Raw genomic sequence first — 19347 nt, forward strand, 5'->3', positions numbered from 1 at the left:
CATCCACTGATACAGCATGACTCTACCATCCACTGATACAGCATGGCTCTATACAGCATGACTCTATACAGCATGACTCTATACAGCATGACTCTACCATCCACTGATACAGCATGACTCTACCATCCACTGATACAGCATGGCTCTATACAGCATGACTCTATACAGCATGGCTCTATACAGCATGACTCTACACAGCATGGCTCTACACAGCATGGCTCTACCATCCACTGATACAGCATGGCGGACTACCGATCCACAGACAGACACCCCAAAACAAAAATAGCCAAAAAACAAAAAAAAAAAAAAAAAGAAAACAAATGGCGGTCAGTACATCAGACACTGAGACAGACAAACACCGAAGGGTCAGTACCACAAGACACTGAGACAGACAGACACCAAGGCGTCAGTACCACGGAGAAACACGGAGGGACAAGACAGACACCAAGGCCGTCAGCTACCACAGACACTGAGACAGACAGACACCAAGGTCAGTACCACAGACACTGATGGGACAGACGAAAAGACACCCAAGGGTTTTAGGGGCTGTGAATGTAAAACACTCTTGTCTAAGAAATAAAGTTAACTGTTACTGAATTTACATGTGCTGTTATTGCTATGTTCCTGTCGTGGTTCTTACCTGTGCGTAATGTCCTTGGCGTACATTAGCCGTGGCTAGGTTTAGGGTCCTGGCCATTACCTCAACGGTGATGCTTTAGGGTGTCCTGGTCCGTACTTATGATAACGAATGAAGTGAGGCCATGTGAGTTAAATGTCCCTGGTACATTGAGAACCTGTGCTGTGTAGAGGTCGCCTGGTGGAGGAGAGCATTACCTGTGCACTGTTCAGAGAGGCTGCCCTCAGAGCAATACCGTGCGGTAGGTCCTGGTACAATTGACCTGCTGCTGTTAGGCCTACCTGGTACATACCTGTGCTGTTAGCACGTCTGGTTACATTACCTGCATGCAGTATAGAGTCCTGGGTCCTAACCCCAGAATACCTGTGCTGCTTAGCGTCCTGGTACATTACCTGTCTGTTTTAGGTCCTGGTACATTACCTGTTGCTGTTTAGGTCCTGGACATTACCTGTCGCTGTTAGGTCCTGAGTTACATTACCTCGTGCTGGGTGTGAGCCATAGAACTGGTAAAGGAAGCCCAGTGGAGCAAGACTCAGAGGGGAGGCAAAGAACTGAGGTCACGGTCCAACACAATACTCCCGGCCCTAGCTCCCAGGAAGGTAACCCAATCTTTGGGTTACTGGCCCAACTCTCTAACCACTAGGCTTACCTGCCGATCCCTATTGACCGAAAATAAAACTTGTGGGTAGAGTGGGAGAAAGATGAGCCCCCTCCCCCTGAACCTGTGGGTTAGAGATGGCAGAAGATCGACGAAGCCCGCGTGCCGGCGAACCCGAGCCGTGCGTAGAGATGACCCCCCTCCCCTGAGACCTGCGAGGGTGTGAGAGAATGAGCCCCTCCCGAACCTGTGGGTTAGAGATGGGAGATGAGCACCCCCTCGCACGTGAGAGAGAGCACCTGTGGGGAGGAATATAGAAGATGACCCCCACGGCTCCCTGAACCGTGGGTTGAGGGGTATAAGAGATTGAAGCGCAACCCCCAACATCCCGCCTTGGACCTGTGCGGTTAGAAGATTAGGAGCCCCCTCCCCTTGACCTGTGGGTTAGAGATGAGCCCCCTCGCTTGACTGATGGACCTGTGGAGTTAGAGATAGAGGCCCCCTCCCCTTGACACCTGTGGGTGAGAGCATAGAGGAAGAAGGATGATGCCCCGTCCCCTTAGCCTGTGGGTTAGAAATGAGCGAGCCCCTCCCCTTGGACCTGTGGGTTAGAGTGAGCCCCTCGCGCGCTTGGACCTGTAGGGTTAGAGCAGATGAAGGCCCCCTCCCGCTGAACCTGGTGGATTAGAGATGGGAGATGAGCCCCTACCCCTTGGACCTAGTGGGTTAGAGCAACGAAGTATTGAGCCCCCTCCCCTTGGACCTGTGGGTTAGACGATGAGCCCTCCCTTGGACATGTGGGTTAGGGAAAATTGAGCCCCCTCCCACATGGAAGAGAGAGACCTGTGGTAGAAGCATAGCCACCCTCCCCTTGGTGACCTGGATGGCTATAGAATGAAGAACACACCATGCCCCTTGCGTACCTGTGGGTTAGAGATGAGCCCCCCTCCCCTGGACCTGTGGCGTTAGAATCGAGCCGCACCTTCCACACCTGTGGACATGGTCGGGATAGAGAGCATGGAGATGAGCCCGAGGAAGCAGCGCCTCCCCTTGAACCTGTGGGTTATGAGAGATGGAGAGCCCGCACTCCCGACGATAGTCGACACTGGTTGAAGGAGAGCTGCCCCGCTCCCTTGGAAAACCTTGTGAATGAGATGGCCTCCTATGACTGTGGGTTAAGATGAGCACCCCTCCCCTTGGACCTGTTGAGTGAGCCCCCTGGACAGGGGTTAGAAATGAGGCCCCTCCCCTGGTGGACCTGTGGGTTAGAGATGAGCCCGCTCTCCGCCATTAGTACCAGTAGGGTTAGCGATGAGCCCCCTCCCTGAACCTTGGGTTAGAGATGAGCCCCCTCCCCTGTGACCTGTGGGTTAGATGGAGATGAGCCCCCTCCCCTTGGACCTGGTGGGTAGAGGATGGAGAATGAAGCCCCCTCCCCTTGACCTGTGTGCGTAGAAATGAAAGCAGACCCCCCACCTTGCAGCGTTAGGGTTAAGATGACGCCCCCGTCCCCTTGGGACCTTGGGTTATGAGGATGAGAGCCCACCTACCCCTTGGTGACCTGTGGATTAGCAATGAGCCCCCTCTCCCTTGTGGAGCCTGTAGGAGTTAAGAGACCCTGGAGTGGAGTGTAGCGATGGCGCCACCTCCCCTAACTTGGCGATGAGCCGCTTGAACCTTAGAGTTAGTAAGTATGAAGATGCCGTCCACGCATTAGACTGAGTGGTCGAAATGAGCCCTGCTTAACTGTGCGTAGAATGTAAGCCCTCCCTTATGACCCGCATTTCGTGCAGTGAGAGATGAGCCCCTCCCGTTGGAACCGTGGGTCTGCGTGACCCTGCTTGTACTGTGAAGAAGAATAGCCCCCATTCCTTGCCCTTGGGTGACCCGATGAGCCCATCCTTGACTGGTTGAGGAGTGACCCCTTCCGCGTAAGACGTGGGTAAGAGATGAAGGGAGATGAGCCCCCTCCCCTGGAACCGTGTGTTAGAAATGAGCCCCCTCCCCTTGGACCTTGTGGGTTAGAAGCAGAGCCCCTCCCTTGGACCTGTGCTGGTTTAGAGAGTGTGGAGATGAGCCCCCTCCCTTGACCTGTGGGTTAGAAGATGAGCCCCCTCCCCTCCCGGTTGGATGAGCCCCCTGCCTCTGGGTTAGAGATGGGAGATTCGAGCCCCTCCCTTGAACCTGGGCTAGAGAGATGCCCACGCTTCCCCTTGGACCTGTGGGTTAGAGATGGAGATGAGCCCCCCTCCCGCTTGAACCTGTGGCGTCTAAGGATGGATGAGCCTCCCTCCCCTGGAAACCTGTGGTGTTAGAGATAGCCCCCCGGCGCTGAACCTGTGTGAATGTAATAGAGATGGGAGATTGAGCCCCCTCCCCTGGACTTGGCAGAGAGAGCCCTTGAATGGGTTAGAGATGGAGATGACCCCCCTCCCGCTTGGACTCGTCTGCCCGTCGCAATCCCAGCCCCCCCACTTGGACCTGTAGAGCCACTGCCAGCGCCCCCCCACCATGTGGGTTAGAAGATGAAGCCCCCTCCCCTTGGACCTGTGGGTAGAGAATGTGACCCCCTCCCCTTGGACCTGTGGGTAATGGAGAGATGAGCCCCTCACCCTTGGACCTTGTGGTTACGAGCATGAGCCCCCTCCCCCTTGGACGGGTTTAACTATGCCTTGTACTGTGTGTTAATTCTTAGAACAGAGGTGAGTTTCCTTGACACATAGCTGTTCTGGTGACAGGAAGTAGAGGGCAAAACCACACGAAATCTACATCTGCGAGTACGAGGTAAACAACCCCTCAGAGAGGAAAATGTGCCGGATTCAATTATTATTTTAGACAAGATACTGGTCTGCTTTGTCATCCTCAGTCCTGGTGTTATTTCAGGTTCTATTCAAAGAGAATGCGAGTGGGTGTTGACCACATTCTCAGAACTGCTTTCTTTTCAGGTACATGTATCCTTTGACGTATCTCTACACTGTAAAACAACAACAACCTCAAAATGAAGTAGATACAGTGCACTCAGAAAGTATTCAGACCCCCTTCCCCACGTTACAGCCCTAACATGGATTAAATCACTTTCCCCCCCCCCTCTCTATTTCTACCAGGGGTGTGCCTGTCCTAGACTGCAGTGATTCAGTATTTTTCCTTTACCACGTAACCAGCTGAAATGAAAGCACTTACTCAGCAGCTACATAAAGGATAGATAAAATGAAAGCACTTACTCAGCAGCTACACTAGAAGGATAGATAAATGAAAGCACTTACTCAGCAGCTACACTAGAAGGATAGATAAAATGAAAGCATGGGACTGAAGTGTAAGAGCGTACCTGAGGCTCTGAACTGTGAAGTGGGTGTTGGCAGGACTCCCTGAACCGGGCAGCCAGGTCAGAGTGTGCTCAAGGTTGAAGGAGACAATGGACACGTTACTAATGGCTGGGAGCAGGCACACCACTGGAACATATATATAGAGAGTGGGAGATGCAGACAAAAAAATATAAAATGATAGTCACACAGAACAGGACACCAGCCAGAGAGACGCGGTATTAAACAGGACACCAGCCAGAGAGACGGGTTTAAACAGGACAGCAGCCAGAGAGACGGGTATTAAACAGGACAGCAGCCAGAGAGACGGGTATTAAACAGGACACCAGCCAGAGAGACGGGTATTAAACAGGACAGCAGCCAGAGAGACGGGTATTAAACAGGACAGCAGCCAGAGAGACGGGTATTAAACAGGACAGCAGCCAGAGAGACGGTATTAAACAGGACAGCAGCCAGAGAGACGGGTATTAAACAGGACAGCAGCCAGAGAGACGGGTATTAAACAGGACACCAGCCAGAGAGACGGGTATTAAACAGGACAGCCAGAAGACGGGTATTAAACAGGACAACCAGAGAGACGGGTATTAAACAGGACAGCCAGAGAGACAGGGATTAAACAGGACAGCAGCCAGAGAGCGGGTATTAAACAGGACAGCCAGAGAGACAGGCATTAAACAGGACAGCCAGAGAGACAGGTATTAAAGAGACAGCCAGAAGACAGGTATTAAACAGGACAGCCAGAGAGACGGGTATTAAACAGGAACGCCAGAGAGACAGGTATTAAACAGGAAAGCCAGAGAGACAGGTATTAAACAGACAGGTATTAAACAGGACAGCCATAGAGACAGGTATTAAACAGGAAAGCAGAGAGACAGGTATTAAACAGGACACCAGAGACAGGTATTAAACAGGACAGCCAGAGAGACAGGTATTAAACAGAAAGCCAAGAGGACAGGTATTAAACAGAAAGCCAGAGAGACAGGTATTAAACAGGAAAGCCAGAGAGACAGGTATTAAACAGAACAGCCAGCGAGACAGGTATTAAACAGGACAGCCAGAGACAGGTATAAACAGGACAGCCAGAGAGACAGGTATTAAACAGGAAAGCCAGAGAGACAGGTATTAAACAGGAAAGCAAGAGACAGGTATTAAACAGGACAGCCAGAGAGACAGGTATTAAACAGGACAGCCAGAGAGACAGGTATTAAACAGGAAAGGCAGAGAGACAGGTATTAAACAGGACAGCCAGAGAGACGGGTATTAAACAGGACAGCAGCCAGCGAGACAGGTATTAAACAGGACAGCCAGAGACAGGTATTAAACAGGACAGCCAGAGAACAGGTATTAAACAGAAAGCCAGAGACAGGTATAAACAGGACAGCCAGCGAGACAGGTATTAAACAGGACAGCCAGAGACAGGTATTAAACAGGACAGCCAGAGAGACAGGTATTAAACAGGAAAGCCAGAGAGACAGGTATTAAACAGGAAAGCCAGAGACAGGTATTAAACAGGACAGCCAGCGAGACAGGTATTAAACAGGACAGCCAGAGACAGGTATTAAACAGGAAAGGCAGAGAGACAGGTATTAAAACGGAAAGGCAGAGAGACGGGTATTAAACAGGAACGCCAGAGAGACAGGTATTAAACAGGAACGCCAGAGAGACAGGTATTAAACAGGAACGCCAGAGAGACAGGTATTAAACAGGAAAGGCAGAGAGACGGGTATTAAACAGGAACGCCAGAGAGACAGGTATTAAACAGGGAAGGCAGAGCAGACAGGTATTAAACAGGAACGCCAGAGAGACAGGTATTAAACAGAAAGGCAGAGAGACGGGATTAAACAGGAACGCCAGAGAGACAGGTATTAAACAAAAAGGCAGAGAGACGGGTATTAAACAGGAACGCCAGAGAGACGGGTATTAAACAGGAACGCCAGAGAGAGATATTACAGTAGAACAAAATATTAGTACCAGAGATAATACACAAATCAAACATGTAATGAAAATGATGTTTCAGAGAATACAAAGAATGAAGATAAGATACTGTAGATAACGGAAGCTGCTCTTTCCATGACATACACTGACCAGGTGAATCCAGATTAAAGCTATGGTCCCTTATTGATGTCACTTGTTAAATCCACTTCKATCAGTGTAGACGAAGGGGAGGAGATATGTTAATGAAGGATTTTTAAGCCTCGAGACAAATTGTGTGTGTGCCATTCAGAGGGTGAATGGTGCCTTTGAATGCCTTTGAATGAGGTATGTTAGTAGGTGCCAGGTTTGAGTGTGTCAAGAACTGCAACGCTGCCGGGTTTTTCCACGCTCAACAGTTTCCTGTGTGTATCAAGAATGGCCCACCACCCAAAGGACATCCAGCCAACTTGACACAGCTGCGGGAAGAATTGGAGTCAACATGGGCCAGCATCCCTGTGGAACGCCTTAGACACTTTGTGGAGTCCATGCACCGACAAATTGASGCTGTTCTGAGGGGTGCAACTCTATATTAGGAAGGTGTTCCTAATGTTTTGTACACTCAGTGTATTTATTTGCTGTCCATTTTGATGTAATATTTTAAGTGCATGCTGTATTAGTTGTGTTTCTGTGGTTTGAAGGATACAGTGTACATATCTGTCAGGAACATGAAACCTCTGTTGTACTGAATAGTTTCTTAACTGTGTTTATAACAAACGATAAAACAAATGTTAAGATGGTAGAAAAATATTTTATTACATACAAAATTAATAAGGATAAAAAAAGTCTAAGATCCAGAAAAAAAAATTGGCGTTGACAAATATTACATATATTTTACCGATAAACGTCGATTGCAAAATTTGTATAATACACACTTCAAAATGATTACTTTTTCCTGAATATGTAACAGTTAGAGTAAATGTTTCTTACAGTATAGCAAAAAGCAAGTAAAGTACCACTACGATGATCGCATAAACACTAAAATGTATGTTGACCTTAAACTTGTGAATAAGTACAGAATACTGTATTGTATAGCTTGTTCAGTGATGCCCTTGACGTTTACCCGTTAGTATTAGCCAGTAGTACTAATGCCGTCTGTGAACATCGATAACATAACTCCAAAGTACTTGTAAACCTAATGTAACTTTTGATAATGGCTCTCACAAAGAACCCCGCTGAGGTATTATGTACTTTAACAATTTAATGATGTAAAAAAACATRATTCTAAATACTTTAAAAACTGCAATAATTTAGTATAGTCCATATTCAATACTATTGGTTGGCCGAGGACTCAAACTAAATACTTCCGCTGTTCTGTCGTTCGCTACATACTTCAGTCTGAAACTGACATCAATTAAGTCATTGGTGGTGACATCAAAAGGAGGGGTGTTGTACAAAACAAAGTCATCAACGATTGGATCATCTCTAACCAATCAGAGTATCAAAGCCAATGACACATTTTCTAAACGCAGCTTTATCCACGTGTGTTCTGGCTCTGGTCCAATCCATCAGTTTCTGGGACCAATCAGAACGGTTAGAGTGTGTTTACATTCTAGAAATCATCGGGGAGGTACTCGGATCCAGACTCATTGCGGAGAACAAACGAACGTCCGTGGGCGTAGCGTAGCATATGGCTGGAGCAAGGAGTCTGGGCAGTCAGGCAAATACATTGGCTCTTCTCTTTTAAATTTGAACTGGTCTGAAAATACAAGAAAAGTCAAAGCAATATAGTGGAGAGATAAACAGTTATTTTCACCTAATGCAGATAAAGGGGCGGCAGGTAGCCTAGTGGTTAGAGCGTTGGACTAGTAACCGAAAGGTTGCTGGATCGAATCCCCGAGCTGACAAGGTAAAAATCTGTCGTTCTGCCCCTGAACAAGGCAGTTAACCCACTGTTCCCCGGTAGACGGTCATTATAAATAAGAATTTGTTCTTAACTGACTTGCCTAGTTAAATAAAGGTTAATAACAAAAATAAAGGAAGAAGGACAAGGAAGCCACTTCAGGCTACCTTGGGAAGAATGTGATATTTATGCCAGAAGCGTACACAATGTCCACTAGTCATATGGGGTTTCATCAACAAATAAAAAATCCTCCGGGCAAAATGGAAAAATGGAATGGATAGTTGGTTAATTGTGCAAGAAATTACTTCTCTCATCGCCTCATGTAACCAGAATACTCCTCATCTTCCTCATCCTCTTCCTCAGACGTAGCAGTGTACGTCTGTGTTATGGCAGGCTCTGTGGCCCAAAACTTGGTGTCAGAGGGCAGGAAGGGAATGGTGGGCTCAGGGGGTTCCACCATCTCTCTCTGCCTCTTCGTCTCCTCATGTCTACTACCTAGGGTTACAGACAGCAGGTTGACATCCAGGCAGCTCTCCTCCTCCTCCTCCTCCGGATGTAATCCCTCTGCATTCCCTGTGTCTCTCTCTGAGGAGAGACTCAAGCTCAAGTCCTGTCCCCGTGAGGCACATTGAGCTGGTTCTGTAAGCTGACTGGTTTGTAAGGGTCTAGGCAGTGGATGGTTGTTTGATAGGGACATTGAGAGGCCGTCAGGTCTGAGCAGAGATTCAGGCTGTTGGTCGCTGGTTATGAAGAGAGGAACGTGAGGGCGGTTGGGCTGTGTCTCAGTGGTGGTCTGAGTGTCTGTGGATGTGGCAGTGGGATATGCCGGAGAGAGGGTGCTTAGATAGGGGTGTAGGAACATCTCTGTTCTAGAGGAAGAGGAGGAAGAGAGGGGGTTATGAGAGGTCAGACCAGCAGTGATCCCTCGTGTCTTGTATCCTTGTCCTCCCCCACTGCTTCGCTCTGTCTCTGCCTCACTTTCTTCCTCACTCTCGCTGTCCTTCCCAGTGCTTCCTGAAGGGGGCGATGGTGGCACTAGATGCACTGAGGGAAATGGTTCCTCATCATAGGGCACTGGATGTAGCTTCTCCTCGTGGTGTTGTATTGAGCTCTGCAGAGAAGAGATAGAGTTCATCTGTGAGGTTAGGAGGTGGGTAGTCAGACACGTTTCACAGAATAAGACCACGGCTACCGAAATGTTTTAAAAATGAAATACGTTGATAAAAACAAAACAGTCTTAAATCAACAGACTGTTTTGTTTTATTACATTTTTTATTATATACATTTGCAAACATGTTTAATAACTTGTTTTTGCTTTGTCATTATGGGGTATTGTGTGWYGATTGCTGAGGGAATTTTTTTATTTAATAAACTTTAGAATACTGCTGTAACGTAACAAAATGTGGAAAAAGTCAAGGGGTCTGAATGCTTTCCGAATGCACCGTATACAAAGTATTCGAWAAAGAGACTATGAGAGAGAAAGAAGGGTTTTAGTTTGAACCATGTTGGTTGCAGGAGCCTGGTAAACACGGAGCCGTTTCAGTCTTTGTGACCACAGCACAATCACATGTATCACAGTGTGTGTGTGTGTGACCTGCAGCTTTTTCCGGCGTTGTGCAGGGCTGTCTTTATTTTTGTTAGGGTGTAGATCAGCTTTAACAGTGCCGACAGATTGTAGCTTCCGTCAATGTAATTGTCTGCATCACTTCCAATCCCCCTATATATTTKTTTTGTAACCATATACAGTACCAGTCCAAAGTTAGGACACACCTACTCATTCAAGGGTTTTTCTTTATTTTGACTATTTTCTACAATGTAGAATAATAATGAAGACATCAACACTATGAAATAACACAAAAGGAATCATGTAGTAACCAAAAAAAAGTGTTAAACAAATCAAAATATATTTTAGATTCTTCAAAGTAGCCACCCTTTGCACACTCTTGGCATTCTCTCAACCAGCTTCACCTGGAATGATTTTCCAACAGTCTTGAAGGAATTCTCACATATGCTGGGCACTTGTTGGCTGTTTTTCCTTCACTCTGCGATCCAACTCATCTCAACTTGGTTGAGGTCTGGTCATCTGATCCAGCACTCCATCACTCTCCTTATTGGTCAAATAGCCCTTACACAACCTGGAGGTATGTTTTGGGTCATTGTCCTGCTGAAAAACAAATGATAGTCCCACTAAGGGAAAACCAGATCGGATGGCGTATCGCTGCAGAATGATGTGGTAGCCATGCTGGTTAAGTGTGCCTTGAATTCCAAATAAATCACAGTGTCACCAGCAAAGCACCCCCACACTATCACACCTCCTCCTCCATGCTTCACGGTGGGAACCACACATGTGGAGATCATCCGTTAACCTACTCTGTGTCTCAAAAAGAATAGGCGGTTGGAACCAAAAATCAGGACTCAGACTAATGGACAAATTTCCACCGGTCTAATGTCCATTGCTCGTGTTTCTTGGCCCAAGCAAGTCTCTTCTTATTGGTGTCCTTTAGTAGTGGTTTCTTAGCAGCAATTCGACCATTAAGGCCTGATTCACGCAGTCTCCTCTGAACAGTTGATGTTGAGATGTGTTTGTTACTTGAACTCTGTAAAGCATTTATTTGGGCTGCAATTTCTGAGGCTGGTAACTCTAATGAACTTATCCTCTGCAGCACAGGTAACTGGTTATTCCTTTCCCGTGGCGGTCCTCATGAGAGCCAGTTTCATAGTGCTTGATGGTTTTTGCGACTGCACTTTAAAAACGTTCAAAGTTCTTGAAATTCTCCGGATTGTCTTAAAGTAATGATGGACTGTCGTTTCTCTTTACTTATTTGAGCTGTTCTTGCCATAATATGAACTTGGCCTTATTACATTTACATTTAAGTCATTTAGCAGACGCTCTTATCCAGAGCGACTTACAAATTGGAAAGTTCATACATATTCATCCTTATACCAAATAGGGCAATCTTCAGTATACCACCCCTATCTTGTCACTACACAACTGATTGGGTCAAACCGCATTTATAAGGAAAGAAATTCCTAAAATGAACTTAACAAGGCACACCTGTTAATTGAAATACATTCCAGGTAACTACCTCATGAAGCTGGTTGAGAGAATGCCAAGAGTGTGCAAAGCTGTCATCAAGGCAAAGGGTGGCTACTTTGACGAATCTCCAATATATTTGGATTTGTGTAAAACTTTTTTGGGTTACTACATGATTCCATGTGTTATTTCGTAGTTTTGATGTCTTCACTATTATTCTGCAATGTAGAAAATAGTAAAAATAAAGAAAAACCCTTGAATGAGTAGGTGTGTCCTAACTTTGGACTGGTACTGTATATATATTTAAAATATATTTACCTTTATTTCCCCCTAACTTTACCACTCCTCCTCTAATTGGAGTAAACCAATGGACAACAACACTTCGGCTTCTACATTTTACCTGACACAACATATTTTACAATAGTTATCTTGTGTTTTTTTTTATTTTTTTTTTTAAATCCCATCCTTCAGCTACCATGAACCCATCTATCTCTGAAGTCCATCCAGTTTTATTTCTATTTCGCCATATTTTTCAACTGTGCTGTTATCTTTCACAAAAGTTCTGAATTTCTATACACGGACACAGTATATTTTACATTGTTGTTTCTAAGCTCCCCTGAACCCCTCCCATCTGTTTTCTGAACACCATCCAGTTGTGATTTCTACTTGCCATATACTTTTCAACTGTGCTGTGATGTTTCACAAAAGTTCTGAACCTTTCTATTCTCATAGTTTCTACATATAATATATAATATAATGTAAATTAAATTAAATTGTAAATTAAAGATAAAACATTTGAGCTAAAAGTATGATTATATTATTGATCGACTGACTGACTTTTCAAATCACCCAGTAGAGCTAACTGCTGAATTAGCTCCAGGTAAATGTTGCACTTCTCCAACCATTCCTGGACCTGCGACCAAAAACAATCTACATATGGACCAAATAAAATGTATCAAATGATGTATAATAATTTAAATAGAAAAATTCGAAGTTTTGAATCCGCCGTTATTTTGCTGCAATTAGTTGATTGTAAATTTGGGTAGAGCTGACATTTCCATATATTTCTGTAAACTGCATGTGTGACATAACTCCACCAGTCATATTTATGATATAATTTATAAAGATGATACTTTTTTTGGTAGTTAAAAATTTTTTTTATTTTTTTTTTATCTATATTTGAATTTAACCACAATATCTTCTGAATTATATGTTCTGTCTTTTCTGGTGGATTAAACTGAAATTGCAACCAACTTTCTATGGCTTGTTTTAAAAATAACTTTACTATGGAGATTATTTCATTTTCAAATATCCGAAAGTGAGTTTGTAATCTGAATTAAAAGTAAAAAGGCCATTCTTGAACATGGGGTGAGACATTCTTACTAATRTGCTYGAGAACCTGTCCGGATTTAAGTATAACGCTTGTATGACTGAAGCCTTTAGTGAAAGGTCTAATGCTTTAATATTTAATAATTTCTGCCCTCCAAATTCATCTTCATTATATAAATAATCCCTCTTAATTTTGTCTGGCTTGCCATTCCAAATAAAATTGAATATTTTTTGCTCATATAATTTTTAAAAAACTGGTCGCTATGTAGGCAAGGCCATAAGCAAATAGGGCAACTGGGACATGACTGAAGAGTTAATCAAGGTGATTTTTCCACAGAGACAGTTATTTTCCTTTCCAAGGTAGCAAAATCGTCTATTTTTGCTAACTTTCTATTAAAATGTATTGTAGTAAGATAATTTCTCTCTTTCGGGATATGTGTACCAAATATGTCTACATCACCGTCATTGGTAAACTACACGGTAATGTAAAAGTTTTTTTTGTGTGTGATTCTATATGTAATATAGTACATTAATCATAATTTGGTTGTATCCAGAGAGATTAGAAAAAGTATCTAGATCAGGGGTGTCAAAGTCAAATGGACGGAGGGCCAAATAAAAAATTTAGCTACAAGCCGAGGGCCGGACTGTTCGAATGTTCATTGAAAAWTTTTTAAATGACGCATATAGTCTAGTGAACCTAATTGAACCTACTGAAAACCTAACAAATATATTCCAATATGATCAGATAAATAAAGCAATATTTTCTTATGGCTCTGTCAGTAATCTTTAATTTTCAACAGACACAAAAGACAAATTTCCTTTATATAAAAATCCTTTTTTGAACAGAGCCTGTCGAGATTTGAGGCCTCGTTTTAATTCCTCTGCCTTTTGTAGCCTTTGTTCCATGTCCATATTCTTGTTTTTGTCCGCGTGTTTCGTTTCATAATGTCGTCTCAGATTATACTCTTTCAGTACCCGCCACACTTTCTCCACACAGAAGACACACAGGTTTTCCAGCTACCTCCGTGAACATATACTCCGACTCCCACCTTGTTTGAAACCCCCGTTCTCAGTGTCCCATCTTCCGTTTTGCCATTTTTGATGGGTATCTGAAAGTTAATTTTACTGTGATGCTGACGACTGCTGTGCCAATAAATATTGAAATGAAGCAGCCTACTGCTCGGTGCGTCACCGTTGCATTGTGGGAAATGTAGTATTGGTGCGTGTAAAAGATCTGCGGGCTGCCGGCTTGCTGCGGTCTGCGGGCCGGTTCTAATAATAAATCAAGATCATCCCAGGGGCCGTAAAAAACCTTCTCGCGGGCCGGATGTGGCCCGCGGGCCTTGACTCTGACATATATGATCTAGATCCTCTATGAGGCCGTGGAGAGATTCTAATTGTGGTTTTAAAAGAAAACATGAATCATCAGCGTACAATGACACCTTTGTTTTTAAGCCTTGGATTTCTAACCCTTTGATATTATTGTTGGATCTGATATTAATAGCTAACATTGCTATGGCCATAATAAATAGATATGCCGATAGTGAACAACCTTGTTTTACTCCTCTTGACAGTTTAATACTTTGAGAAGTAGTGGTTATTTACTATTTTACACCTAGGTTTACTATACATAACTTTAACCCATTTTCTAAGAGATTCTCCAAAATGTTAATATTTCAGGCATTTATATATAAATTCCAGTCATACTTTATCAAAATCCTTTTCCAACTCAGCTATGAATACCAGGCCTGGTTTTCCAGATTTTTTTTTATAGTGTTCTAATGTTTCCAATAATTGTCTTATATTATCTCCAATGTATCGTCCATGTAAAAAACCTGTCTGATTAGGATGAATAATATCCAACAATACCTTTTTAATTCTATGCGCTATACATTTTGCTAGAACACTGACATGCAAGGGGCCTCCAATTTTTTAAATGGACTGGATCTTTATATTTACCACCTGGATCCTGTTTCAGTAATAATGAAATCAGACCTTCTTGTTGAGTGTCTGATAATCTACCATTTAAATAGGAGTGGTTAAAACATGCTAATCATGGTCTTCTGAGTACATCAAAAGTTTAGTGTACTTCCACTGGTATGCCAATCCAACCCTGGAGTTTTCCCGGACATAAAGGCTTTAATTGCGTCAAGAAATTCCTCCTCTGTAATTTATCCTACACATGAATCTTTCTGTACAGTTGTTAATTTTACATTATTAATTGAAAAAAATCCATACAATTATTTTCGGTTAGTGGACTAAAAGTAAAACATGTGCTTAAAGTACTTTGCTTCCCCTTTCAAAATATAGTTTCGTGAATCATGGGTTATTTTTAGTAGCATTTCTATGTTGAAGATTTAAAAAAAATAATTGTGCAGGGCTGTCAGTCTCCACTGTCTGAGTCTCCTGTTGACATTTTAGCATGAGCTAAGATTTGTGACGTGACTTTATGCTACGAGAAACCCAACACTCTTCAGTCAGTGCCTCATGGGTCTTCTGGTCTCGGCTGGCTGCGTCACAGCCTGGGATCGAACCCGGGTCTGTAGTGACGCCTCTAGCACTGTSATGTAGTGCCTTAGACCGCTGCGCCACTCTGGAGGCTAGTCCCAGACCCCTTCTGATCGAGTATTCCAACTTCTAGGGTGTTTTTCCTAGTTTCTGTGCTTCTGCATTGCTTTCTCTTTGGGGTTTTAGGCTAGGTATCTGTGAAGCACAACTGCTGATGTTAAAAGGGCTTTATAAAATACATGTTAATGATTGATTGAAACCAGGGCTAGAATAGATCTATCTGTATCAGTCTATAGCTTACCAGTACTTCTGGAAGGTGTTGTCTCAGACAGATGAATCCAGTGCGGAACAATAGGGTAGTAGTAAACAGCCCAGACAACACGAGCAAACACAAAACCACTGATATCTCTGTGTCTGTGGAGAGAGATAGGCAGTCAGAACACAAAGACCACATATGTATGTACACCACCCAACCACACACACAACACACACACACACAACACACACACACACACACACACACAACACACACAACACACACCACACACACACACACACACACACACACACACACACACTGTACCTGCGATGTACTTGGCAGCAGTTACGGCACAGTGTGGTTGGCTGTAGGAAGAGTTCTTGTTGCGTCTCTCCCCTATCTATTATTCTGACGGAGACACAGTACTCTCTGCCTGGAGCCAGGTTCTCTAGAATCTTTTCTTTCAGAGAAGCTATCTTCTCAGAGTACTGGACACCACAAAAACCAATCAAACCAATGCATAATGGCTTGAATACACAGAGTTATTCAGCACTGAAACGAGAACATGCCATGCAATAGTAAAGCGTCTCTGATGATGCAGTGATGATGTTATCACTGTGTGTGAATCCTGTCACTCAATTTCAAATTGACCCATATAGCTCCAACCCGTAGGCATTTTTGGCTCTTCCTGTCCTCACCGTAGCTCCATGTCTGCTGCTGCTGATGCTTAAACTGTAGGGAACCTGTTGTAGACATCCCACAGGCCGTCCACAGGAGGCCTCAGGTCCCACACACAGATTGCTGCCACAGGCCTTAACACTCACCACGGGCGAATCCAGGAGGGCTACAGGACACACAGAGGGACAAACAGCACTTAGTGGCTGCTGTTCAACCGAGCTGTTTTTAAAGTCTCTCCAACAGGGGAGAACATGTTTTTAAAATGAAGAACGTGTCAGCCTACTTGTGGTTGTATTTGACAAGCTCTGCTAGTGCTCCTGAACACAACTCCAAAGTATTTTAACATTAACCTTACAAATTCCATTCCCTGGTACCCTCCTTCCCCCACAACCCAGATAAGCACTGGCCTGCTCTCCTTTGGCGTGACTGAGGAGAAACGCTGACACTCGGCTTGTCCACAAAAGCACTCACAAACTTCTACAGATGCACAATCGAAGCATCCTGTCGGGCTGTATCACCGCCTGGTACGGCAACTGCTCCGCCCACAACCGTAAGGCTCTCCAGAGGGTAGTGAGGTCTGCAGAACGCACCACCGGGGGCAAACTACCTGCCCTCAGGACACCTACACCACCGATGTCACAGGAAGGCCATAAAGATCATCAAGGACAACAACCACCCAAGCCACTGCCTTGTTCACCCCGCTATCATCCAGAAGGCGAGGTCAGTACAGGTGCATCAAAGCAGGGACCGAGAGACTGAAAAACAGCTTCTATCTCAAGGCCATCAGACTGTTAAACAGCCACCACTAACATTTAGCGGCCGCTGCCAACATACTGACTCAACTCCAGCCACTTTAAAAAATGGGAATTGATGGAAATTATGTAAAAATGTACCACTAGCCACTTTAAACAATGCCACTTAATATAATGTTTACATACCCTACATTACCCATCTCATATGTATATACTGTACTCTATATCATCTACTGCATCTTGCCATCTTTATGTAATACATGTACCACTAGCCACTTTAAACTATGCCACTTTATGTACATACCCTACAGTACTCATCTCATATGTATATACCGTACTCTATACCATCTACTGCATCTTGCTATGCCGTTCTGTACCACCACTCATTCATATATCTTTATGTACATATTCTTTATCCCTTTACACTTGTGTGTGTATAGGGTAGTAGTTGTGGAATTGTTAGGTTAGATTACTTGTTGTTAATTACGCATTGTCGGAACTAGAAGCACAAGCATTTCGCTACACTCGCATTAACATCTGCTAACCATGTGTATGTGACTAATAAAATTTGATTTGATTTGACACTCACTGTCAGTGATGGGTTTAAAGCCGCTTTGGTTGGCCGGGGGTGAGACTTGGTTCCCAGACACAGCGTACACACGGTTGTAGTAGGTGAGACTGTGGCTTGAGAATGCTTTAGTCAGGTTACAKACCAGAGGGAACTCCACGTGCTCACAACCAGCCACCACCTCCCAAGACAGGACACCCCTAATTTAAACGAGGGGAAAAAAGAGAGCGGTAATGATAGACAGAGAGAGAAGTTCAAGACTAACTTGTTTGCTAGTTGGCCTAACGTTACACAGTAGTTAGTATGGTGTGTGTATCATTGAGCTAAAATACAAGAAGACACTCCCAAGTCATGTTCTGACAAGTCTATCTTCATCCAGGTGTATGATATTGTTCGGTTCTAATTCTCAAGACTAAAAAACTCAACGGACAAAATGAAAGCTGAACCAAGTTTATTCTTCCCAGAGGGTCAATACAACTGCATTAGACAAAACATGTTTCCACCAACACAAGTATATATACTCCAATTTAGATGCACTCCTTCTCGCCAATCCTTACATCTATTATGGTTTGACGGGAAGACAAAGTAATAAACCATAATTTCTCCCTTTAAGGGGATCTGACCTGACCTCAACCCTTKATTTGCCTAATCCTCAGATCACCACCCGTATCCTCTATAGCAATCCTGTGACTTCCTCCTGTCCACCCAACACATTCCAAAGCCATCTGGCTCCTACAGATAACCATTCACTTCTGATGTAAAAACCAGTCGCTATCACTCTTTAAATAAGATACTTCTGAATATAACAATGTTCCAAGTTTAACCCAGAATCTAACAATATGTTGTGATTACAGTACTGAATCATTCAAAGAGCAAACACATCAAGGGAAGGCAGTTTTGGCCTATTCAACTGAGAGGATGAAAGAGAGAGAGATACTCATACAGAATGACACAACTACATCATACACACATATACCTGTCCGAGGCAACCATTACGCGGTAGTACACGCCCCTGGGGGACCCAGGGCCTGGATCCCACCTCAGCTGGTGGACAAAATGTCTGGAGGAGAGAGTCATATTGACTGGAGCAGGCAGATCACACATAACTGAGAAAGAAGAGGAAGATACATTACATTTAGGGTGTCGTTTTTGTCCTGGATGCTGATTGGCTGAAAACCCGTGGTATATCAGACCGTAGGTGTCATGACTCCAGTGATATGGATGGTCACCTTGTTACTACAGGCACATTCAGGTGAGACATTTTTGCATAGCTTGTCCCCCCCTCTGCATCTTGTACAATATATTTTCCTCAGTAAGTTACAGCTTCATAATTGCAGTCATCATTACTGTATTTATGAGGGGTAATACTTAAAGTAACAGTCCAGTGTGATTTCTTTAAAATAATGACCTATAATTAGTTACAAATAGAGTGAAATGGCCTTTTTTTGTTGTTGATGGAAAACAAATTAAATATGTTAAAAAGAAGCTTTCCTGTGTTTGAATGGTGTGTCTGTAACCCCAACAACAAAATGGTGTGGGTGTAGGCCTATACTTAAGTTACTTTTATTAATAAGGCCTGAGTGGGTGTGGTATATTTTACCTGATGGGTGTGGTATATTTAAGCAATATGGCCCGAAGGGGTGCGGTATATGGCCAATATACCACGGCTAAGGACTGTTCTTACACACGACACGAAGTGGAGAGCCTGGATACAACCCTTAGCCGTGGTATATTGGCCATATATCACAGACCCCCCCCCCATGATGCCTTACTGCTATTAAAAATGGAATTACCAACGTAATTAGAGCAGTAAACAAGTGATTGTGTGTCATAGTATGCCGTGGCTATAC

The 19347-nt window shown here is 44.0% G+C and overlaps 1 protein-coding gene across 1 annotated transcript in view; it reads right to left on the minus strand.

Moving 5' to 3' along the window:
• Positions 1–7257: 7257 nt before the first annotated feature.
• LOC112069306 (interferon alpha/beta receptor 2-like) overlaps positions 7258–19347 on the minus strand; it is a 15222-nt gene continuing 3132 nt past the window's right edge. Inside the window, 9 exon segments of the mRNA XM_070438504.1 lie at positions 7258–9480; positions 15542–15654; positions 15824–15894; positions 15896–15987; positions 16198–16238; positions 16241–16286; positions 16288–16343; positions 17519–17697; positions 18474–18603. Coding sequence (XP_070294605.1) covers positions 8671–9480; positions 15542–15654; positions 15824–15894; positions 15896–15987; positions 16198–16238; positions 16241–16286; positions 16288–16343; positions 17519–17697; positions 18474–18603 — 1538 coding nt within the window. The 3' untranslated portion in view covers positions 7258–8670.

This window comes from Salvelinus sp. IW2-2015, unplaced genomic scaffold (assembly GCF_002910315.2).
Source record: "Salvelinus sp. IW2-2015 unplaced genomic scaffold, ASM291031v2 Un_scaffold967, whole genome shotgun sequence".
Lineage (NCBI taxonomy): Eukaryota > Metazoa > Chordata > Actinopteri > Salmoniformes > Salmonidae > Salvelinus > Salvelinus sp. IW2-2015.